The sequence below is a fragment of the Staurois parvus genome, unplaced genomic scaffold, assembly GCF_062004578.1.
Source record: "Staurois parvus isolate SC_StPar_1 unplaced genomic scaffold, SC_StPar_1.0 ptg000429l, whole genome shotgun sequence".
In the NCBI taxonomy this organism is placed as follows: domain Eukaryota; kingdom Metazoa; phylum Chordata; class Amphibia; order Anura; family Ranidae; genus Staurois; species Staurois parvus.
Genome location: NW_028318225.1, coordinates 1,140,345 through 1,166,927, shown reverse-complemented (window position 1 = coordinate 1,166,927; position 26,583 = coordinate 1,140,345). Strand labels below are relative to the sequence as shown.

General features: G+C 38.9%; 1 protein-coding gene across 2 annotated transcripts in view; it reads right to left on the bottom strand.

Moving 5' to 3' along the window:
* Positions 1-26,583, bottom strand: part of GABBR2 (gamma-aminobutyric acid type B receptor subunit 2) — an 810,498-nt gene that overhangs the window by 176,384 nt on the left and 607,531 nt on the right. For both annotated transcript variants that reach the window (XM_089687541.1, XM_089687542.1), the window contains exons 12-13: positions 24,748-24,855; positions 17,959-18,081 (exon numbers count right to left, since the gene is read on the bottom strand). In XM_089687541.1, the coding sequence (XP_089543667.1) occupies positions 17,959-18,081; positions 24,748-24,855 (231 nt within the window). The remainder of the gene's footprint in view (positions 1-17,958; positions 18,082-24,747; positions 24,856-26,583) is intronic.

The following is a 26,583-nucleotide window of genomic DNA, read 5'->3' as shown; positions in this document are numbered from 1 at the left end:
GGCACTGATAGGCAGCAATGACTGGCACTGATAGGTGGCACTTATTGGTGGCACTGATAGACATCACTGACTGGCACTGATAGTTGGCATTGAAAGGCAGCTTTGATTGGCACTGATATGTGGCATTGATGTGCACTGATGGACACTGATATGTGGCATTGATGTGCACTTATGGGCAAAGGTATGTGGCATTGATGGGCACTGACAGGTGGAAGCTATGGGCACTGAAAGGCAGAACTGATGGGGCTGCACTGACAATCAGGGCACTGATAATCAGTGCCCTGCAGTGTAGATGTCCCCACTGAGGAATGCTGCATACCTGCTCACCTCACAACCTGTCAGCATAAGGAAAGAAGAGCTGATAACCGGCATTTCCTATTTACTGTACAAATGATCAGCTGTGACTGGACACAGCTGATCACATGATAGAGCCTGTGTCATTGGCTCTTTACTGAGATTGGTGATCCGCTGTGTCCCAGGGACACATCGCACCAACGATTGCCCTGCTGCACGTCCCCCTAGGGGCGCGCATGCGCAGCTAGAGTGGGAGGACATCATATGACGTCCTCCCAGAACAAAAGAGCCACCCCCCATCATTTCCTTATATGGTGGGCGGGAGGCGGTTAAAGTAGAACTATAGGCAAAACTTTTTTTTCTGATTTTTTTTTTTCCCCATCTGTGTCCCATTGCGGAGATTTCCCTTCACTTCCTGTCCCACAGCCAAACAGGTGATTGAGAGGAAATCCCTAAAGATTAAGGAAATCCCTTGGGGATCCCCAGGTCCCCAGAACTAGCGTCCTCATTGGAAGATTTCTCCTCTATTACCTTTCTGGGAGCAACCCAAAATTTGGGCTTTTCTTTATTTTCACTTTCAATGATGATGGTAACAGGACAAATAGAGAGGGGGAATATCCTTAACATGGGCACAGACAACAATACAAACTGACAGGGGCTCTAATTCCACTCCACTCTATCCAAAACTTACAAAAAAAATAAATATTTGCCTTTAACTGCAACTGATCTTGTTTCAGTTTATTTGATTTTTTTTCAGTTCATTAAACTAATTGGCTACTGTGGGTATTATAGACAGTTCACATTTATGAAACTTTTATAAATAGGACCCAGTAAAAGGTACTTCCAACAAAAAGCAAAAAAGCCTGAGGTGGCTACCTCACTGGCGGGTACCCAGATACGATTGTCTATGCAGACCTGTTTATTGGGGGCTCATATCCCGGGGGTCTCTGATGCCATTATGAGATTGATACACACTAAATGTATTGCCACTTTATGGTCTATTGCCTTACATTGGAAGTCCAATGCTGTACCCTTGGCCTCCGTTTTACACAGAATTGATACTGTAATGCTCATGGAACGCATTCATTATACCCTATTGGATAAGATGCACTTATCTGATAAAAAATGGGAGTCATAGAGGGATTATAGACATTTATTGCATGATTAATAACATTCCCAGTAAAAGTTAAATAGCATATACTGTTGACAGATGTATAATTTAACCTACCTTATCATTTACACATTTCTTGTACTCGCAATCTATTTTTGTTTCTCTATTCCTTCTCTCTCTTACATTAATATACTTTTCTGTATTGTACTAAAAGTGCCTTGTTTTTGCTGTAAGTTCTATGCGAAAATGTACTGTTGTTTTAGTCTACTTTTATACAATAAAATCGTTTGTAAACAAAGAAAAAAGCAAAAAAGCCAAATAACTTGGTGCCCTCCCATTCAAGGTGTTCAGACAGTAACCAATAGAAATCAAGCAGAAAATAAGATTTTAGCACCTAAGAATGATCATAAACAGCATGGTTCCAGAAAGACTAGCATATCCTGGTGATACAAAAGACAGCAAGAGGCTTCCCTTCCTGTATTTGCTAGGAAAATATTTGCCAGCCTTATAGTGGCCTGTAGGCAGGAAAATGTTAATTAGCTGTTACTGCATACAATTTCTATTTGCTTTTGTGGTATGTGATCTTGGTATTAGAACAAGATACAATTTTTCCAAAGAGTAAAAGGCTGCAAACATACTGGATATTTTTATCATAAGAACCGATAGAGAATGTCGCCTTGTGCTCATACTATTTGTGCCCGTAGTTCTCTTGTCACAAAGTATACATCATTTGCAATATTATCTTGTTACAATGACATGTACAGGTCTAGAGGTGACAGGCTATAACTCTCCTGAGCAATCAAACCCTGGAGGAAGATATAGCTTTCAATCCCTTAACCTTTTCTAGCTGGTGGTCCCTAAAGAGTACTTGCTATTTATCCCTCAATCCATGCCATGTATATTAAGCTCTAGAGGCACTTTACTTATGTCCTGGTGCCCTTGCCCTAAACTGACTTACACAGCAGTGACATTTTACATGCCACATATCACTTTACCTCCTATTCCCTATTATCAAGAAATCCATATATCCTATAAGCAATAGGATTTGCTAAAAGGAGCTTTACAATTCATGTATATGTACTTTTTAAGGTAAACAAACAATTTTCTTTGTGGAATAGCAAAAAAAAAAAAAAGTGTCTAAAGTAAATTCCTTATAACTTTTGAGAAATACATCTCAATATTAAACAAAACAAGAAAGTAAAAAAAATATATTAAAGTTATAGACTGGGTAAACACAGTTCATTTTTCTGTAATTATTATTATTATACAGGATTTATATAGCGCCAACAGTTTGCTCAGCGCTTTACAATAGAATGGGAGACAATACAGCAACAATACAGTTCAATACAAGAAGGAAAGGTGGGCCCTGCTCCTTGGAGCTTACAATCTAGGAGATCTAGTAATAATTAATATCATCAGCAGGAGGCTTGCTGCTTATTTCTTGGGATTATAGCTTAACCCCTTGGCACCAGCGCCTCCTGGCCCTTTAAGGGTTTCAGAAGCCGCGAGGCGGGGTTTAGGGTCATGTGACCGACATGAACGCCGTCACGGCGGTCACATGATCGGGAAAGATCCCGATCAAAAGAGGAGATTGGGACCTTTCCGCGAGTACCGGACATGTGTGCAGGGAACGCGCAGAGCATGTTTTTTTTTTAATAGAACGCAAAAATGCGGCTGCCCGGCCCAGATGCCAGGAGGCCGCACATTTGCGTTTGGCAGGCGTTAAGAGGTTGAAGTTCACACAAGCAGTGCATTTTAAATCTGTCTTTAACATGCACTAACATGCCTATACCATTAACCCTTTTGCTGCCAGAGCCGTTTTTGCCTTTTTTGCAAGCATGTTAGGCGTGAAGATTACACAAAACCCCCAAAACATTATATATTTTCAGAAAGCAAACACCCTAGAGAATAAAATAATGGTAGTTTCAATGTTTTATGTCACACGATATTATTGCAAAGGTCTAGGAAACGCAATATTTCAGTAAAAATCACACTAAAGTGAGTTTTAGGGCAAACAAATGCAATAAATTACCCACATTTTTGGTAAAATATAAAAGATGAGGTTGTGCCAAGTAAATAGATAACCAACATGCCAAATCTTAAAACGGAGTTCCACTCACTCTGTAAAAAAAATCAAAGTCAGCAGCTACAAAAACTGTAGCTGCTGACTTTTAAAAAACAGCCACCCACCTGTCCCTCGATCCCGCAGTGCCCCCGCAGCAGCCCGTTTCACCGACCATCCTGTATTCCAGGTGACGGCACCTTCAGTGTGGGCACCCGGCTGTGACAGCTTGCAGCTTCACAGCCGGGTACCCACTGTGCATACGTGAGTAGCGCTGCGCTTCCTGAATGGCACTGTCATCTTCTGGTACCTGTCACGTGTCCCACAAGGCTACTGGGAGGGAGGGTAGGAGGACAACTTCCGCTTCCCATCACCTAAGCAATCGCAGCAGAAGTGGGAATGTGTACCTGTCAATCTCGGGTACCCGATCCTCCCCCGCTCCCCAAAGGTGCCAATCCTTAATGGGGAGTGGGGGACCAATCTTTAAAACGGAACTCTGCTTTAAAATTGTGTGCCTATGAAATTGCGTCAAACTTCAGTACCCTATATTTTCTATATACGACGCTTCACAAGCCCCTATAGGTCATCAGTTTAGCATTACAGGGGAGGTCTGGTGCTAGAATTATTGCTCTCACTCCACAGCAATTTGTAACATATGTATCGCAATCAACGTTTTCACGTGTAGGTGCCCCGACGTGTGCGTTTACGTTCGTATGTGCATATATGTGGGGTTGGGGGAACCTCAAAATTTTTTGGGGGGTGTTATGTGCTTGGGAGTAACTTCATTTTTTTACCATGTCTCTCCTCTGGCCCACAGATGGGCAAACGGAGCCTGGTTACATGACTGGAGCGTGCCCGCGGAGGGAGGGGGGGGGGATAATCCGTTAGACATCAGATATCGCTACTCAGCCAATACAAACCAATGACAGGATGAAATGGAGCTGGCTAGTAGCAAGGTATGAATTTTTCACTAAGCAACAGCCATCCAAATGTACTATACATATTATTAGGGCTAACCTACTTAACCAGAGTGCTTTTTCCTGGAGTTCAGCTTTAAACATGTAATGTATTTGTCTATTATTTACTATATGTTCCCTGTTATAAATGTACATTTCAGTTAGGTAGTGGCAACATGAAGGAAACCTATGCTTGCATTAGCAGGCAAAGTAAAGGGATTTATATTAGAAATGTCAGAGCCAGATGGAGAAAGTCTGAGCTGTTCAACCTTCAACAGCACCAGTGGGAAAATGCCAATTGAGCATTGCATTCATACAAATGCCTGATTGGCATGCTCAAATCACACTCCAGATACACTCTAGTTCAGCTAGCATTGGAACGACACATGTACAGTGTGCATTTACCACCTGATGGGATATTTTTAATGACAGTTGCTCTTATCTATGGTCAGGTACCGACAGAAAAAGGCCTTTTTGTTACAACTACCCATAAAAAAATGGACAGATGCCCTCTAAGTGTAGTGATACTCTAAAAATCCAAGTAACATATCTAAAAATATGTAGCCATATTAATTGACTTTTGGTCTCATCAGCATACGGGATAAGCAGAGCCACTCCTTTTCATCTGTGTTAAGCCAGAATAAATGTGATCTGTATAACCACTTTGGCATAATTATTTGTCATAATGAGTTGCAATCCTTGTATGGTTCTCTTTTTAGTGCTCTGTTTATGCTATTTTTCAGATGAACATTACTTTTGTAAGTGAAAAATAGCTAATGTCAGTCATAAAAAAGTACAGAATGTGATGTCAGGGTTGTAAAGTCAAACATCTCTAGGAACTGCAACCTACTGAATTAAACAGCAAATTAGAAAAATATCACAATCAAAATACTTGATAGTTAAAGTAGATTATACATCTAGTAATGATTATGCAACAATTTGGCTTTTTACATTTTGCAGCCATGGCTGTACAAACATTATGTTAGTATAGAGTGTTGAATATTTGATTACTCACCTATTTTGCCCTTAAAACAGCTGCTTTCTATTAACAAGCCTTAGTCTAGGACTAATGCAGGCCATAGATGGGTCGAAAATCGACCGATTTTTCGGCCGAAAATAAAATTGGCCGATTTTCGGATCATTAGTGGGCTAAATGTTCGGCCGTTTTTCAGTATTTTGGCAGATTGTTTTTATCGGTAAAGTTGGAAAAAAATCGGCCGATTTTCGCAGCATTGATGGGCAAATCGGCCCATCTTTTACCGATAAAAAAATCTGCGCATGAGCAGTGACCTGCAAGAGGAAGACAAAAAGAAGAAGAAAAAAGAAGAGGATGAAGAAGAAGAGGAAGAAGAGGATGAAGAAGAGGAAGAAGAAGAGGAAGAAGCTGAAGAAGAGGATGAAGAAGAAGAGGAAGAAGAAGAGGAAGAGGATGAAGAAGAAGAGGATGAAGAAGTAGAGGATGAAGAAGAAGAGGATGAAGAAGAAGAGGATGAAGAAGAAGAAGAGGAAGAAGAAGATGAAAAAGAAGAAGAAGAGGATGAAGAAGAAGAGGGTGAAGAAGAGGATGAAAAAGAAGAAGAGGATGAAGAAGAGGATGAAGAAGAAGAGGAAGATGAAGAAGAGTATGAAGAAGAAGAAGAGGATAAAAAAGAAGAGGATAAAAAAGAAGAGGATGAAGAAGAGGAAGAAGCAGAAGAAGAAGAAGAAGAGGATGATGAAGAAGAGGATGTAGAAGAAGAAGAGGATGATGAAGAAGAGGATGAAGAAGAGGATGAAGAAGAAGAAGAAGAAGAAGAAGAGGATGAAGAAAAAGAGGATGAAGAAGAAGAGGATGAAGAAGAAGAAGAGGAATTCCAGTCCGGCAAAAAGTGTCCCTGCAGAGAGCTCCGCTATTTCTTTGACAGTTCCTTGACATTTATAGCAGTTGCAACAATGTATCTATTTGTTTCCGAATAAAACCATCTGTATCCTAAATGGATACAAATAGATACATTATTGCAACCGCTATAAATGTCAAGGAACTGTCAAAGAAATAGCGGAGCTCTCTGCAGGGACACTTTTTGCCGGCTGTAGACGGGATGAAAATCAGCCGATTTTTTTTTTTACCGTTGCTGGTAACGTCGGCCGCTTGAACGACCGACTTTTTGTTTTTTTAAAGAAAAATCGGCCGATTTTCGACCCGTCTATGGCCTGCATAAGGCTTGTTAAGCTGAAACGTGTCAACCTTTGTACCTGTGATGTCTTTATTGTGGTCGATTTAATAAAATGGCAGTAGTGTGGATCGATTTAATTTAATTCTGTAATGGATAAGCAACTGTGGATCACGCAGCTGCCTAGTTCCTGGGAAGAGCATTGAATGAGTAGTAGCACCTTGTTTTCTTTTCTCTACTTTAGGTGTGCCTTATATCTATCAAAATTAAAAGTTTCCCCTCTTCCAGCCAATCACAGATGGGCACTGTTTTCCTGTTGTAAGGAGATGCCATCACCTGGGTTAAAAGACAGCTAAGTTTTGCATGAGCTTGTGCTGGACATCAGAACATGTTCCTCTCTGCATAGTGTTCTGCACTGCTAAATACTGTATAGTCAGTGATGCCACTCTTACCAGTTTCAACTAGCAGACTTGTGCAGAAAATAATGTGCAGACAACACTCGCATTTTCAATTTCTTTTTTTGCATCAAAAGTTTAAAACAACTTGTGCAACATGTAACCTAAATGAATAAGCACAGGATGCTAATCACAACAGATTGAGCAACCTTAGACCTATGCTACTCTATGAGACTGGGTCTCTTTGAAGCAGATACTGTATAATTTAAATTTAAAGTGGTTCTAAAGCCACCCTGATGACGTCATATATGATGAAATGCATATGGAAGAACCAGGATACACGCTACCACACATGCGCAATGAGCTGCGGTCATCATGGTCACTGGCAATGTGGATGTTTTGAGATGTTACAAGCGCTTTATACTCTGAAGTATATTGTACGTGCATTTACAGAATAAAACCTTCTTTGTAATGTGGATTTACACTATGTGAGCTGTTTTTTCATCCCTTACTGTGACCTTGTGGTTTCTGTTAAACCCGAAAAGAGCTGTAGAGTGCCATCCTTGGGATCTAGAGACAGGCTGCTAGAGTAACCACATTTACCTGGGAGTTCTCTAAGGTTCCATTAGACCTCAAGAAGCTCTTTGAGATACCAAAAGCGATATATGACCACTGTACATTGGGGGTTATATAAATCTGGTAAGCCTTGCTTGCATAACAGTGTGTAACACATAAAGCCTTGGAGTTGGATTTTTTCCTCTTACTGGGATCCACGGATTTAAAAGGAACTATTCTCCTTTTGTTTACCTTATTTGTGCTGAATATCTTAGGTAGTGTCTTTTATACCCTCAGTTACATCCTTATTTATGATTTGCAATTTTGCATGCTTTTGCACATTGGCATGTATCGCACATTGATCGTTCTTTGCACTTTTTTTTGTATATGCACATTGCCTTTAATTTTGTATGAAACTGGTTTATTTAAATAATAATGTATGCTTTGCACAATTTTTGCATCTTTGCACATTTGGTATAGTATTTAGGGTGACCATTATACAGTATTAGCAAACTGTGGGATGTGGATGCATTGTTGCAGATAGTATTTATTAACTTTTTTTTTTATAGCTCTGCACTTGGTATTCTTTGTTTGGTTTATACTACTTATCATATATGTATAGTATATACTAGTATAGTGTCAGCAGCTTTTTAAGTTTATTGCTGCCCTAGCGTGAATTTTTATTTTTTTTAAAACAGCAAAACTTACCTTCATAGGACCTACTTCATTTAAGGCAGGGGTAGGCAACCTTTAAGAGGTGGAGTTCTGCCTGAACAACATAAGAGAAGTCAAAGATCACCGGACACAGATTTAAACACCGTGTCACAAGCCGCAACACATCAGTGTCAAAGCAGCCCTATACTATTATTCCCAGTGTATTGCTTCACACTGACCTGAAGAACTCTTCTTTCCTGCTGCTGGCACCACGCTGGAGACCGCTAGCCGGGGTTCGAGGTGGAGTGCAGTTGGTATCACTCCACATGGGACCGGAGCCAGCACTACAGAGGAGGCATTGGCTTATGCAGCCCTTGCTCCCTACTACAACTCCAACTTTACAATTAGTCTCTCTGCATTGTACTCTGATGCTCTGGGATGGTGGGTCAGCATGCCCGGATCGTGATCTACCAGTCACCTGGCCGGAATCTACTAGTAGATCACGATCTACTGGTTGCTGACCACCAATTTTAGGTAACAGAAAGCAAAGCTGGGCAAATACAGCCTTTGAACAGTCATGTACGCTACTTAACTGAAATTTGCTGACCTGCATTTGATGTGCATCTGAAATGTTAACTGCAATGAAATAATGGCCAAGTATACAAGCCCTATCATGGGCTGTCTGCTGAGGCTAAATTCCTCCATCAGATGCAATAATTCTTGTCTAACATGAACATTCTCTCTCCCACCCTAAATGCGGTCTTTGTAGCCACTTTAACAAACACAAGCACAGTCATGTGTCACATTTTGAAAATTCTAAGTCCCTGGCTTGCCATGTTGATCTTGCTGCTTCAATAAAGCACTAACCTAGAACAAGCTTCCTGGCTGACAGCTGTAACTTCCCTGGCTGCATTCTTGTTTCAGGTCACTGACTAATATAGTCAAGCTGAAGGATCTACATCAAAGCCATGCAGTGAGCATTTTCAGGTAGGTGTCAGAATTGCAGGCATAGATATTTCTCTCATGACAATCTCCCTTTATGTGCTGTTGTTGAAAAAGCGTATCACAGAATAAAAAAGCTGAAAACACAATATTTCGCTACTACAGCTGAGATTATATAAGAGCTACACTGTAACAATAACTGCTGTATTGTTTTGCAAGCAAGCTATGAAAAAGCTTTCAGTGCCAGCCTCTTGAAACATCAAATGCAGTCTTCTCAAAGTGTTGCCATCAGTGCTGCTTTATTGATACAATGAGATTACAGATGTTCATACAGGCATCTCAAGGTATTGTTAAAGCTCTAACCACCACTTCCATCTCTTTTAACTCTAAATACCATTATTGTTCACCTAAAAAAGGCTCCTTTCTGTATCCCTAGCAGTTTTCAGTTAAATTTCTCCCAGTGAATAAACCGCCTATTGTGTTTTCCACGTAAGTCAGAATGAGAAAGACGTCAGCACATGATGCACATTATTTGAACCAATGTATTTTTAACATTCTTTTGAATGTTGAACTCCTTTCATCTCTTCTGTAAGCAGGAGCATCCACCTACACAGTGAACTGGGACACAGATGGGAATTTGTTTTAAATATGTTAAAAATATAAGCTCTTAAATACTGGATATTATCCTCAGAACAGCGTTACATACTATTATTTCCCAAAACCCCATTTTTAGCATGCTGTTTATTCCATATAAATAGGTTAACATTTAAATCAAGGTATTCCCCAATCTACACTTAATATTTCCATAAATGTGTTATTTGCTTGTGTAGCTTCTATTTAGAAGATTACCTACATACTTAAAAGTTACTAGATACTACCATATATCAGTACTACAGTAAAAAGGCCATCAATCCTAATGCGAATTGAAACCAATGCTACACAAAAATTGCATTTAGGTCACTTGGTATAAACCCATCAACACAGGGGTGGACTGACAACTCATGGGGCCCCCGGGCAATAGGGGATCATGGGGCCCCTGTGTCCTTTCCCAAACTCAAAAAAGCCTATGAAAAAGGTACCAGGGGCATCTCATGGGGCCCCCTACTGACCCCGGGCCCTCGGGAATTGGCAGAGTTTCCAAATGGTCAGTCTGCCCCTGCATCAACACCAAATAAAATTACTCTTTAATGCCATAGATAAAGAACTTATAATTACCAACAATTGTTCTTTCTTAATGCCACAATGATTATTTACCATCAATGCCACAGTAATCATGGCAATTCAATTTATAGTCCAACATTACCATGTAAGTTCTTGACTGTCAATTCCACCACAAGTATAATGCCACAGAGTCCAAAGCCTTACAGGGAACCTGTACCCAGGCATTTAAACAGAGCAACACCATTGCTATATTATTATTATTATTATTATTATACAGGACTTGTATAGCGCCAACAGTTTGCACAGCATTTTACAATATAAAGGGAGACAGTACAGCTACAATACAATCAAAACAAGAGGATTAAGAGGGCCCTACTCATAAGAGCTTACAATCTAATATATACTTGTTATAAAGCAAACACTACAAATAGTCTTACAATGATAGCTCCTCAATCCAACAAAGTAGCATCCATTAAACACTAGATCTTCAAGGTATGAGGTGCACGTGCATACTACCTCGCCCATCTTCTGTAATGCAATGCTAGGTGACCCTGCAAACTATTGATAAATCTGAGCACTGTCATATGGAGCCAGGGATGTGCACCTAACAGGATACAAAAACGGATGTAAAAACTGACATCAATAATGTGGAGAGAGGGGCAAGTTCTGCAGAAAGGAAGAGGGTTGTGCTGTTACAGTAAGGTCAGGTATTCTATGGTGGTAAAAACAGAGATATGACTTTGCTTAATACAGTCTTTGTACAGGTTCACCTCAAATACTCCTCCAATCAATTAAACTATCTGCAGCACGTCCCTGTTGCCATGTGTTTGTGATTCTTGACACTGTAGTAATTGCAATAGTTGTCAGTTGAACTAAGTATAAGGAAGTGGGCTGGAAATATCCCTGACATAAAGGCAGAAGCTCTCCCAAGCTTTTATCTGCTGTAGATGACCTATATTTTATGTTCTCACCTTTGTGCTTTCTTATGCTTTTTTCAGCACAGTAAGTTCCGTGGAAATACAGCACATAATGGGCTATGCCACCTTTCACAGTATAGCGTGGATACTATCGTGTATGCATCTGTGAACTAAAATAATTCTGATCCTGAATTAACATGTATTGTGCTTGGTCAAACCTCGGAAAGAGCTTTCAGCACCAGAGTTTTAGACACATCATGAGTTATAACTATACCACTGATATATTTCAAGGCAATTTTTGTATTATAATAGCTGTGATATCACAATATTTATTGTGCTGTTAGTTACATGTTTGAGGTTATGTAACTAACTAGGTTAAGTGTGAGTAGATTAAAGAGAACCTGAACTGTGCTCAAAAAAGGTAAACAGAGGACAAAGGGCTAGTTACCTATTGAAGACTTCCTGCAGCTGATCAATTTCTCATTAGTAGGGATGCCATGTTCTGTACTATCTCTGTTTGGAGGTGGACATCTTGATAAAGGAACATGAAATTGCTTCCTCTTTTCAGAACTGGCACCATGATGGCTAGTTGAAGAATATTCAGGAAGCAGCAGGAAAGGAGACGAAAGCACAGATCCGCAGAATGAATGAAGCACAAGCAAGGAGATGCATGCAGTACAGGCCCTCAGATACAGGTTCCCTTCCAGTAAGTAGGACAGTAATGACATCACCAAAATCTATTTCTGAATTTCCTTAGGCTAGCATTCAGAGGCAGCAGTGCTATATATCTCACATTGTAGTGTAATATACGGCTATGAACCTGTAGTAGCATAAGTGCCTATTTACACTCATGTGCCAAAAACTACAATGGTATTTTTCAGGAGTAGGTAAATACAAAAGACACATTTCTCAAGCCATTACTTAAGCACAATTAACACTTTCAGATGTCCCCTGTAAGACAGCAAAACTTCACTTTTTGATTTCAAGTTCATATTAAGTTTGAGGTTCAGTTTAGGTTACATTTCAAGGCAAAATGTGAAAAAACACATGCAGTACACCTCTGAAAAGCATGTGCATGTGCTATCGCTGTAAATACCTTGCAAGTACATGTTTTTTTTCTTTACTAAACGTTGTCAGCCCTGCCCACTGCCTTTTGCTAAACTAAACTACTCCTACTTTCCAATCTCTACAACATAATTCAGTTCAAGATAACAACTGGGATGGACTAAACAAACTTCTTGCGAAAAAACAGGGAGCATCCAGAGAACACAGGGCAGCTCTGAATGTCTGATCAACGTTTTTTTTTTTTTGCAGTTATCAAGCAGATATTACAAATGTTTGCAATAGTACTGTACATTCAAAATATCAAATGGAAGCAAAGAAGAAATTGTAATTGTTTATGCTTTATGTACAATTTAAAATTAGAGAGTAGGGGCAAGCCAAAATTTAGTGAGTTCATTTTAGGTATTGAGATTAAGTGTTGGTAGTTTTGATTTACTTAAACATTTAATGGCTTAGTTAGTTTAATGGTCAGGGATTGATGTCAGGAAATGAATTTCTTCTGTGATAGTCCAGTATTTTGAGTGCCAGAAGTTCCTGCACTCAAAATTACTGTGCTTACTAATAGATAATGTATGTAACTATGTAACTAGAATGACAAAAAATAATATACTGTCTTTCGCTATATGATATAAAGGTAGATATCAAGGAATGAAAGGGGAAACTTAAAAGTCACAGAGATTTATGGTCACATTAAATAAAACTATACATTAATATAGAATTTATGTTTACTGAAAACTAAAAACTGAATTTACATTGTTTTATGATGATCATACTAATTTTCAGACAATTTCAACTACTTTAGATAGCCAAAAAAGCTAAATTGATAAATACAACCAACAAAAACACATTTTCAACAGCTTCTATCAAAATGGTTGTCTTGATCTGTTCGGCGGGTTTGTGATTGATAGGTCAGTTTAATGAAATGGAAAATTACCTGAAAATTGTGTATATTAAATTGCTGCAATCTCTGATATATATGTGGCTGTGGCCTTAGCTGACTTTAATGCAATATTTTTGCCAAAAGAAAGTGTAGTATGTACTGATAGACCTGAAAGCACAGTTGATTGAAAATGAATAGTCTACATCAGGCCACAAATATTATAGAATGTTCCAGCTATTTTAGCTGCTATGAGATTTGACAGACTGGCCCCAGTTCTGTTAACCAGGCAATTGTAAGCATTATTTATAATATGATGTGTTAATCCTAGTTACTAAGAGACTTGTGTAGCAGCTTTCATGGCAGGTTCAAAGCTTATTGGTAAGTGAGAATACCAGTTCTTAAGAACACACTGATCCCAATGCTCTTATGTTTCAGAAGTAAATACTTTTCTTTTTTCTAGTCCAGTACACAACAAATAACCGCATTCAGGACCGCCTTGTTTATCTAAATGATTATGGTGAGAAATATTTTTTACAGAACATTAGGAATAGGGGGGAGGTTTAGGTATGCCGCTATCATTGGTTTACATGATCAGGTTTCATGAACCTGGTAAAATAATGCAAGAATGTATAGTAGTGATTATGCAGCACCTAGCCTTTTAATGTACTTCTGCTAAGAGATTTTAGTGGTTGGGTTTATATCTACTTTACCAACTATGATTGAGTTCTTTGAACTTTAGTGTTTGGGAACATTTTCTTATATGTCCTACCTGTCTGCATGCATCTGTACACCCAAAAATCCTTTTAAGAACCAATATCTACCAACAACAACTGATTGATCTCTAACTCTTCAATTGTCAGCTTTAGCTACCTTTTTTTCTAATAATTGGATTTTTCCCTTCTTTTAGCTTGAGTTGATTAGAACACATTAGACAGTTGTTGCTAACAGTTTGCTCAAGAGCTGCTTTTATTTTGCAGCACTTCACTGTACCCTTTGAAAAAAAAATGTAAAAACGCTGTAAACCCAAAACACTGCACACCCTCACCCTAGATGCACTGCAACCCCTATCCATATCCCCATATATCCAATTTCTCAAAAACATCAGAGCTATAACACTTAGGCATGGTTTGCTAATAAATGGCTAGCACCAGGATAATGCATAACCAGGATGTGGGCGGGCAAAAGGGGCAACTGCCCCAGGCCACAGTGTTTTCATGTGGAAGGCTGGGTGTCGCATGGTAAGCTGTGCCCTTGTCATATGCTCCTGACCCCTTCACTCTGTAGGTTACCCATTCCTGACCCCTTGACTCTGATGATTACTTATTCCTGACCCCTTCACTTTGTAGCTGATGTAAGCTGCCATCTGGACCTACACTGCTCAGTCACTGTACAATATTTTTGGCTAATTTCTTCCAGAAATCACATTCTAATTTTTATTTCAAGATAAAACCTACCCCATCTCTCCCATTTAAATTCTGGCCTAACTAAACAGCCTACATATAGTGTAGTCACTATAGAATATTTGTGGCTATTGTCTCTCAAATAATACACTTTAATTTCTATTGTAATATAAAACCTGCCTTGTCTCTTTCTATTTTTTGCCTATTCAAATGCACGCAGACCATCCTGATGCTATCCAAAGATAATACAGTGTGGTACTGTGAAAAAAGAATCTCACAAACTATAATTATAAATGTTTGTGTCACTGGCCAGTTCATACAAAGTTGATGGCTTTACTTTCATTTTTTTAAGAGTAAACGCTACTATAGCTTTCAGATCTGTTATAACTATTACTTCCACCACCTCCTGTATTGCTTAGCAAAAAATCAGGTGTCACATCCAAAGCTACCTTAAAAGCATTTTTTTTCTAAGTTGAAATGAAGATGAAAAGACTCTGATTGGACTGCTGCTGTTTTTGAGCCATGCTAAATGTAAAAGTTAAATTAAAATTCATACTGAAAATATGTGATGCCGGCATATGGTGTCACCAACACTGTTCTTAAAAATGTTACTGTTCTGTAACACCACATACAGTTTATACTTTTCCATGTTGCTCTCAAAGTCATAATGACTTTCTCTCTCTGCTGGGCAGAGTTTTTAAAAGATGTTTTACTTTGTTAAATGTCACTCATGGCAGAGTTCAGTTCCCCAAGCCTGGAAAATTGACAAAATGTAGATTTAGAATCCAGGATAAAGTCACTCTCTCCCATAGACTCCAATTCATTTAGCAGCTAAGTTTGTGTTTAGCAGTTTTCAGTCAGGATTTAATTAACCCCTTCTCCCCACAAACAGAACCAGGTCAGATTCGCCCATCCATAATTAGCAGTAATTAACCAAGTAATTATGAGAAACTTTAGAGTGTAGCCTACAGATTCATATTTAAGCCTAGCTCATGCAGCAGTATTTATGTAGCATCATCATATTTCAGCTTCAGAGCTAAATAAAACAGTGTACATGGCATGCCATTACTTTTCAAGAGAAACTAAGATATGAGTGGTTCCTGGCAAGGTTGGCTAATGTGAATTTTCTGGCTCCATGTCAGCCTAACTTCCAGGAACAGCCTTAAATTACTCCATTAGAGAGATGTTCAATCCGGAACTAAGGAGACAAAGGCAGGGAATGGGATATCATTATTGAAACCTCTGTAGAATTGATTGAGTAGACGGAGAAAGCTGTTGTATTATATACATACATTTGAGCTGAATAAAATTTGCAGGCAATCAATGCAATTCAATGTGAAATGGCATATTTCAGCTTCCGCAGTCCATTGCAGGTGCGAGGAGCTGTGAAACAGTTAAATCACAGCTTCTTAACACTACGTAAAGGTATGAAAGCATCGGGGCCAGGCTTAATCTACAATGACATTCTCCATCAACAAACATTTTATTCCTGCAGCCGGCACATTTTACTTATTAATACTTCATAATCTCACTGATCAGACCCTACTCCATGATCATCATATGACGTAACCACTGCAGTGCCAGGACCTTCTATTTGGAACACAGTATACTGGATGCCAGAAGGAAGATCTGCACCATCTGATGTTCTGATGATAGCACAGAAAGGGCTTTTCGTGTTCTCTAAAGTAAATGATAAAAAAGATACCTAAGCATCTTCAGGAAAGATCGCAGCTTTCAAACGACATTTTTTCCTGCAGCCATGTGGAAGCTTTTGCTGGTGTTCATCTACGTGAGGCCTTACCAAGCATGTCTAGTGTACTAATGGGTCCTGGAAATCTATTATTCATTGCCATAGCATCTATTATAAACTCAGAGCAAAAAGTCTCTTGTGTTTAGAGTTCCTTGCTCCACTTTGAAATTCTGAAGTGCCGTTTAAAGAAATAGACACAGTTGCTGCAAATTCTAAAACACAAAAGGTAATAAAAACCTACAATTCATTAAAACAGCGGGGCTTCAGCATTAAGCAGTTGGCAAGCAAGGATGATCTCTTGTCTGGTAACCTCACAATGCACCCACTAATTCACTGGCCAAACTCCAGAGCCCTCAAAGCACATGATTCCCGTTGAAGACTATTTTCTTTTGGAATGCTTTAGTACATAATGTGCAATATATACATGGCACATGGCGTTTAGTAGTGCACAATGTGGCCCACCTGCCATAAATCAACCACTTAATTCTGTAATTATTAAATAACAATGAAATAAGATGAATTTATAATTCACTTGGAAAAAATATGCCACAATTTTAGTAAGTAAGTTGCTATTAAGGACTGAAAGTAAACATCCCTGTTGAATCCATGCAATGCAAAAGGAGTATGCTATTTAACAAAAAAAAAATATTGTTTGGACTATATACGTATATATATATATATATATATATATATATATATATATATATAAAACAAAGATATACAATTTTTTTGATAGAAACGTTTTAAGTAACTCTAAATGTATAACTAATTCTTTCCACAAGTATTATTCACTATAATATACGATTCTGTATTGTCTGTGAATGGAAGCATTTCACTAGACGATTGACAGATGAAAACACGGTTTACAACATTCTTGTATGAAGCGTGAAAACGTGTGCTTACTGTTTCTCAGTATATTTAGGAAATGAGGTGATTCATTTATAGCAAGAAATTCAAACAACATCAGAATATATATTTGTTTCAGCAGTTTTTATGTGGATGACCAGCATCATCAGTGCTATGAAGTACTATGTGAACTGCACAGCAAAGCAACAGATCACAAAGATGCAAAGATAAATGTATACTTCAATATACTTCTAAAAACAAACATGAAACACAATTGATTTTTCTTATGAAAAAAAAAATCACATTTGCTATTTTTTAGTGCCATTGTTTACAAATGAGTATCAAATAGCAAAAAAAAAAGAAGATCTTTGGCCATTAGGGCTCATTCACATACCCCATACAGCATGAAGAGCCTTTTGCTTACTCTTCTGTCCTAGCAAGGAGCTAGGAATGATTGGACATGCATTGTCTGTACAGACTCACCCTCACAGCCAACCAACAGGTACATGGAAAGCAGGGCAGAGGCTGAAAATCCAGGGCTGTGCACCTCTACCTGTGTACCTGCCAAAAGTGAGTCTGCACAGTCGATGCATGTCCATTCACTAATATAGGATTACTGCATGAAGCCCACCACTAGTATAGACAAATAACAAAGGGATCTTCACACTGTACGGGGCTTAGTGCCCATGTGCCCCATAGAGGTCATAAATTACCACTTATAAACATGCCTACATAGCTGAATTTACTTCACTGTATAATCTAAATATGATTAACTGCAATCATATAGTTATACTGTTTAAACCTGTGTATAGATACAACTTACCTCAAGGTTAAATTTTTCCACTGTCATTTTCAAAGGATCTACTATTTGCCAACAAATCAAGATACATAAGTCAATTAACAGCATCCCACCAACTATCACCAGCAGCTTCTGATCTTTGATAATCTAGAAAATAAAAAGGTAATTTGAGAAGGTATGTATATAAAAAGTGTATGTAAACCCTAAAACTTTTTATTATTTGTTTTCTGTTGGTCTGTAAAATATAGCATTTATTATCTGTTATATCTGTTCAATATGTGCAAACAATACCTGTGTATTTTTCTAGAAATCTTGCATGCTGATAACTTCCTGTGATCTCTTTAGTCATTATGGAGATGAGGAGAGGTTTGTGTTCTTTGTAATCCATCAGAAATAAAGTAGGCAGGTCTGACCAGGTGCTGGCTATATCATTATGCCTTTTAGGTACATTTGCAGATGAGACTATGATTAATCCTTTTCCCCCTAGTGCTCAGTACAGGGACTACTACATTCTTATGACAGCAAAGGATCTTAGGACCTGTAGTCCTATAGCCATTACATACTGTATTTCTGAGTGCTGATTGAATGAGAAGGTTTCTGGGAGAGCAAATATATTTTTCAGCAAGGAACTGGCTCACTCTTGCTTGGGATTCATAGCTGAACACAGGGGGACTGTTGTTCTCCTCCAGAGACAGATTGCTGGCCTACTGCTGTAGGACTCTGCACATTAGTTTAGCACAGCAATGACACTGATCACCACACCAGCATTCTCTGCATTGGGACTGTCACTATCCGGTCTTCACACAGACATCTCTGCATGCTGTGCTGACAGGCCATCGGGCGGCAACTCTGCATATTCCTGCCAACAGCTAATAGCCTGTGTAAGAACTCTGTTCCTAAGAGGTTGTGCTATCCATGTGTGGGTGGATGCCCAACCTCTTCCTGCCATCGCTCTGGAGAAACTGCATTCAGACACCTTTACACCTCAGTATTAGGAGATCTTTGCTGTGCGCAATACCACAGTCTGTTTAATATCATTGAATTACCAGTACTAACTACTGTTTATGGGTCTCACCATTGCTAGCAGAAGACAATGGAGACCACCATATCAGGAACTTTAAACAGCACAGGACTCAAGTTGCAGAAGGGACCTCTTCTCTGCTAAGGCTATTATACATTTACATATTTCTCTGCATCCTCCATTGCAGGGCCAGTAGCCTAGAGGGAGCCGAGAGTCAGGAAGCCTTTTCTTCCCCCTCTTACTGCTGATGTTGCAGTTTAATAGTTGAAGCTTACTATTTAGGACTGTATAATTTATGAAAGGTTGCTTATTGATTATTTCTATTTTACCAGTGTTCTGTTTTAATGTGTTAACTGGGATTGTGCATCCTAAACCCATTATTCTTGTGGTCTACTCTTTTGAAAAAGACAAATATAGAGGTATTACTAAGGAATTGTATTGTTATCCTATACTGCTGAAATATGTCTGAACCTAGAGTGTCAGAAGTGTCCAGAGGTTTGCAAGGTTAGGGAAACCATTAGGGACATGCATTATCACATGGCCCCTGCAGAGGTAGTGCTACATTTTGGATTTGAGAGCAGTAAGAATTTCAAAGAGTAAAGTAGTAGCACACTATGTTTCTGGCACATGCTTAAAGAAGAACTATCACCATAAAAAAAAAAGAACAAACAACTTTTTTACATCCCCAGGGGTCCCTGTGCAAACAGCACTTGTTGTTTATAAAATCTGAGCAGTGAATGTTAAACAAAATAAATATTTAACTTTTGTTATTTAAGGCTTTTGCACCACCCCCAAAGCTTAAAAATATGGGTGTTCCTATAGGAGGAGTTACAGCCCACACTGAGCCCCACCCCCTCTCTGTTCTGCAGTGCTTTGTCTCATCATTTCTTGGTGCACACAGAGTCCAGCCCCATGCCAACAGGGAACAGAGAGTAGAAACTGTCAACTTATGTTGTGAATAGTTGCAAATTGAAAACAGTGCCTTCATTCACAAAAATAAAAGCTGACAACAGCACACACTGGCTACTACATTAGTCCAAGACAGGTTGGTGTAATGCCGAGTGTGTGTTGTTGTCAGCTTGTGTTTTTGTGAATAAAAGCACTCTTCATTCACAACACAAGCTCACTGTTTCCACTCTCTCCCTGCCCTGATTAGCTGGCAGTGGGTGGCAGGTCTGGACTCTATAGTGTAAACAAAATGAAAGAGATGAGGAGACAGCACTACACAGCAGAGTGATGTTCCATCTGGTGGCTTAGGAGGAGCGGGGGTGGGGGGCTGTGTGGGCTCTCTGTGCATTGCATGTCACACCCCCTTTCCTTCTGAGCTGTCACTATAATCAATGAGCTGACCTGTGTTGTCAGATAGCTAGCTTGGGGGGCGGGACTAGCTATCTGACATCACAACTCAGCAACCACTGTGCAAACAGACATAGAGACAAGTGCTATTTGCTCAGGGTCACCTGGGGTGTTAACAAACTTTAATTTCTTCTGGTGATAGTTCCTCTTTAAGGAAATAAAACATGGGAAAATGTGAACATACTGCAGAGATATAACAAGCAAAAAAAGGGACTACAGAATTCCTTCCCTAGATCTAGAGTCACTAGTTAAGTATATGTCAATAAACAAAAACAGAAAACTTTTCTTTTTATATAACTACCAAGAATCCTGTTTGTAGAGAAAATAAGATGGGGGGTGTGACACATTGTATATAAAAATATATATCTTTATGATTCACACATGAAGTACCACCTACATACCTTATTTTATATTATGAATGTCACAACTCTATGAACATGAGCAAAAAAACTGATATAATCCAGATCCTGGGTTAGAATATACAGTATATAGCAGGTAAAAAATCATTAAATCTGTATTCTTCTACCAGAGAAAAGGTATATGAGCATGCTTAAATTGTAAAACTTATTGAACTTCCACAATCGGTCATTTACAGCTCCCAGTCCTCCAATTATATATTTTATTGTTAAATAGTAGTCATTAAACTTCTAGTGCCACATATATATATATGCTACATATGCACTTACATTTGTATTTTTTATTTTTTGTTTTTAATAATTACATTTGTAGAAATTATTTTTCTATATGGAATATTAGTTTTGGTTTACTTTTTATGTATGACTTGTGGCAAGCCAAATTTACTGTAATATCTGTATTAAGCTAACTTTCAAGATACTTAAGTTCATCAACAGGAAGTCAGTACTACTTTACATCAACCCCAGCAATGATTGACTGTGTATTAAATTTAGATTAAAGGTCAGTGTTCCAAGGGCTATGCCACTGCTTTATAATATGTGTTCTAGATTTGTAACAAAGTTCAGGATGCTCTGCAGTCCAAACAGCCCTGGAGCTCTGCCTAAAGATCAGATAACATTGTTTTACACAAATAAGAAAACATTTGAAAAAGAACAAGTCCTTTGAACCATTATAGGCATATGTTCCATATTTGTGATATATGTTTATAGTTAACAAAACTACATGTGAGCTTGGATTTATTTTAGATAAATTATGGTCTTCGTCAGGATTGTACCTTGTGGCTGGTGGGCAGAATGTCATTATGCTGCATGTGTAACACTGTTGGTATGCATCATGTCTATAGAACCTGCCTATGCTCACAGATATTAGCGACTTGCAAAAAATTAACTAGTGCCACAACAGGGGTGGTAGCTCTAGCATTATCCAGCCTTACAAGTCTTTAAGTGAAATCTGAAATCAAAAGAAGCACCAGACACTCTAAAAGATACAGCTACAATCACCTTAAGGCCTCAGGCACACTGTTTTCACGTTTTTACAGCTGTTCCTAGGGGCGTCTGGTGGTGTCTTTTCTCATGCATATTAACTCCCCTGACTATAAACATAAACTTTTAGAGGCATTTAGTGGCAGGAGAGTTTAGAGGCTGGAAAAAACCTCTGCCAGTCAGGCCCAGATCTAGACTGTCTGATGTGGGGTGCAGTAAAAAATGTCAGGGGGTTAGCAGGGCAGGGGATAGGGTCAGCAGTTTATAGGCAGTCTACAGAAGCCATTAGTTTGTAGGACAGTGTACATGGGGTTATCAGAGAAGAGGACAGTGTGCAGTTGGACAGTGTGGTAGTGTACAGGGGGCCAGCAGAGTAGACGATAAGGGTCAACAGAACATATGACAGGGATCACCTGGTGGACAAAAGGGGTTATCAGGTCAAAAGGATGGAGGACAGGGGTCAGAAGTGCAGAGGATCGAGGTCAGCAGTGCAGAGGTCAGGGGTCAGCAGTGCAGAGGACAGGGTTCAGTAGGGCCGTGCAAAGGGGTCAGCAGGGCAGAGGACAATGGTCATTAGAGAAGAGGACAGGGTCATTGCTGGCAGAGCACTCACCAGATCTCCTCCTTCCTTCCCCACACTGTAAACAGCCTGAATACTCATATATATACGTGATTTTGCTCAGCCCTGTAGCAGTAGTTCTACCATAGGGCGGTCGGGAAGCAGTTAAAAAATACATCTAATATGCATGAGACCTAAAAATCACATTTAAATGCACCACTGAAAATACCATAGATGGTGAGATGATTTTCACCCAATGTGGATAGTTTTGGTTGACAGTTTCTGCAGTGGTACACATATGAAGACAATTCCTCTTTATCCCTTTGTGCATTAGCAGACTTTTCAGAGGTGCTGATATGTAGTATTCATACATTTTGCTCTAAATCTATGATTTTCCTGGTGTGGTAGCTATTTGTCTATGCTACCTTCTTCCTACACATTTCATATGAACATGTGCACTTAGGGAATTTTACTCTTTTTTTCCACATAATGGGGGGGCATGTCAGGTATGTGTCCTTTGCATACATACTGTGTGATAAAAGGCATCTCTTACTCATCTTAGAAATTTGGTAGGTATGGCTTAGAGCAGAGATAAATGGGTTGAATAACTAAAGGCAAATATGCTGTTCATTTTGCAAGGTATTTTTCCAATGGCATAGTGATTTTTTTAATGGGGTACAATGAAATAAAAAAGGTGTTTTTACTGATTAGATTGATTAGATGGTCAAAGTCATCTGACTAAATATCCTTTCAAAGCGGAAAAAAAAAAAAGGGCAGACTCGATGGACCACTCTGTCTTTTTCTACCATCACTTTTCCATGTTTCTGTGTTTCTAAGTGAACAAACTATTGCCTTTAGTAAATCAACCCCAATACCTGATTTATATCTAGTTGTTGATTGCTGAACATTGTATGTTGTCACAGGAAAAACTATCTGACAATCCAGGCAATCAATCAGATTCTGTTTTATCCCCTCCAGTTGTCAATTGCCAGTGTGGGTTAATTTTGATAGGTTGTTGTAAGCTGGTTGAATAAGCATTCGTTTTCACATTTTATACTAGGGAAAACTGTTTTATTTAACATATTGACTCTACATAATACGATCAATGTGACTTTTTAACTTAAGTGTTGACCTAGTAACAACTTGAACCATGTGATCACTAACTCTCACATCATGCCTATTAGGAATTTCATAATTCCAGTGTTTTCCTTATTGACAGGGAATTTTCCAGTTAAAGATTTTTGCTGCTCTCTGGGTGGCAATTAGGAAAATTTCTATTTCATTCTCATTTTGACACCCATCACCAGAACAGAAAGTGAGAGAGAGGGTGCAACAGCCAGCAATAATAATTAGGCTTTAACCCCTTTCCACTCAATCCAAATCTAAAATCCACGTTCTGAAGTTGGACTTCAAATTGCATAAAACTGGACATTATGTATGCCATGTTCCATTTGCAGTGTACATATAAAAAACATGAATACTTTATTGTTCTGGTGCAACTGCAGGTTTAGCAATCTTAAAATGCAAGTTTTTTTTTGGTTGAACTTGATAGACTTGTCTTTTTTTTTCAGCCTAAGTATGGGTTCACACTAGTGCGCTGTGGTTTGCTTGCAAAGTGGGTGTATGCATGGTTTATGTGCAATTTACACATCTTTATGGTCCCATTGACACCTTTCAGAAAATGCAGCAAAAAAGCACAACATAATAGAAGTTAAAAAAAAATTTGTAAAATGCACATAAATTGCGCATACACCCGCGCTGCAGCCAAATTGCAACACTCCAGTGTAGACCCAGCCTAACTAAGGAACTACTGTATAATATCAAAACTTATTTTGCAAGAATTTCAAAGCAAACAATACATTCAACAATACAATGACTTGCCCACTTCAGTAATCATTCATAATATAGTACAACATAAAAAACGTTTATGTGTTGTATATTTACTGTTAAACTAAGTCATAAGAACCATTTGCTGAAGCAAGAACAACCTTGTACTATAAAAATGTTTTAGTGCTATTGTAGAAAATTAAGATTTTAGGCTGGATTTACCATCAAGTACTAAAAACAAGATTCCTAAAACTTCAAAAATGAGATAGGTAAGGCTAGCTGTAAAAGTAGCAGATGCTGCAATGCTGGACCAACGGGACTTGCTGCAATGTGCTTCCAACCTGGCCTACAGGTGGATGCACTGTGCATGTAATAATTTATTTTCAACCATAAAAATTAAAACAATCCGAACCTGCTGCAACATGTTCTAACATGTTGAGTACAAAAATTTCTCTTGCAAGCACTGTTTGTCATTTTTAGTGAGGAGCCACATGACCTTCTACACTGGTTGGAAAATGTAGCCTTATGTAGCCACCCAAAGAGTTGCCAGAGTGCTTTGATCGTCCACACTGAAACACCATGCAATGCCTAACAAGACATTCCATTCATTTTTTTTAATGATTGCGGTCAGAAATATCCCAAGCAAAACGTACCTTTTTCTTCATTTTTACATTCTTAAAAATGGCATGAACTCTCCATGTTTTTGCAAACATCGCCCCGAAAGCTGTTGTGTAGCCCACTGTTAGGATCCATGTTCTGACCTTTAAAAAAGAATATTTATTTATATAAATATATAACTTGTAAACCAGTATAAAAAAATTCTACCATGGCTAATGTTTTGCAATATTATTTTTCTCTGTATAATGTAATATTTCATCTTTTTTATAAGCAGCAAATCCAGTGTGAAGGACATCATTACGCCAAAAATAATTACTGAATAATGAAGTTTACAAAAACACACAACTTTATGTTCATAAATCACAAAAAACATCTTAAATGAGTGCATAATTTATACTGCTATAGTTTATAGGATACGTTCACATTTTAAGAAATAAAATAATAAATGCATGTTTTTGCAGATAAAAAAATGTCCTATTATTTTTTTTCTAGAAGCCTGCAGAGTATTGCAACCATGATCAGTGGATTGTAGGTGCAATGTCAGGCTCCTGCAGACATATGCTACAGCTTTCCATCCATACCTCCGTATAGGCTATTTGTTTGAGCTGTAGGAAGTGTCAATGAACTACGAGAGTGCTCACTAACACCCTCACAGTTCGTTGAGAACTACAAGCCATCTGTTGTGGTGGCTTGTGGTACTTGTAACTGATTCATTCACAGATCCCTGTGAATGAATGCTGTTGCTGTGCAGGCAAAGCCCCCATAGCCGCACTGTTTTTGAAATAGGACAGTGGGTGTGGGGAGAGGATCCCCCACCCGCTGTCACTAGGAATGGGGGGATACAGGGACAGGTGCTGGATCATATTACACATTTCATCCTAAATATGGGTGTAATTTGTAACATGACCCAAAAGAAGAACTTAGCCTTTAAAGTGGAACTATAGTCAGAAAAGGAAGTCCTGCTAGATTATTCCAGGCTGGCCCCTTTTGCAGGTATAGCTATTTAAAACAAAAAAGGCACCTATGCCATTTAATATCCTTTAATACACTGTCTCACCATGCTCTGCACATGCTCAGTTGCTCTCTATTTTCTGGCACTGTGCCGATCAGTTGACAGCCTAAAGATTTACTGCTGCTCGGGGGCTGAGGGGTTCAGCAAATTGAAGAAACTGGAACAATGCTGGAGGCAGTTTACAGCACATGGTAATTTTGGTAGCATAATTATTAATCTGTAATATATGTTCTTTGTTAAAGATAATTATTTTTTATCAAGTTGTTATGGGTAAAGTTCCACTTTAAATCACTATCGATACCTAGTGTAGCGATACTTTGTGAGGGCTGCTGTGTTTCTATGTCTCCCTAAGCTCTGCACAGCCAGGTAACACTCATTTGCCACACTCACATCCACATTCAGTGAACAGTCCATGAGCTTTGTTTTTGTTATTTTATTAGGAGAAAATAACTTGGATAAGGTATAAGGGATAATGGGATGTTCAACTTGACTGAATCAATGCATGGGGACAACTTCCTTCCTGTTTACAGAATGAGATCCTGGATTGTTCTTTTCCTTGAAAGCAGTTAGTCAGTCCTTGCGGATCAGTAGCAACAGCCCCTTATACGCAAGGGAAACGTAGCCCCACTCTGAAAAATCAGCTTAACTTGTAAACTACATGTCTCCCCTCCCCTGTAGAACTGTTCCCAGCTCCACAGCCTGCAGACACTACTGGCTCTCCTGGCTGCTTGGAAGATCTCCCAGGACAAGGATAAAGGATTAGGTACTGCGCTGTCCTTTGAAAGCTTGCTACATGTGGCAATCTCTCTCCTTGTGAATCCCTGGTGTGCTGATGTAATCAATCTGTCCTCCTTGCTCC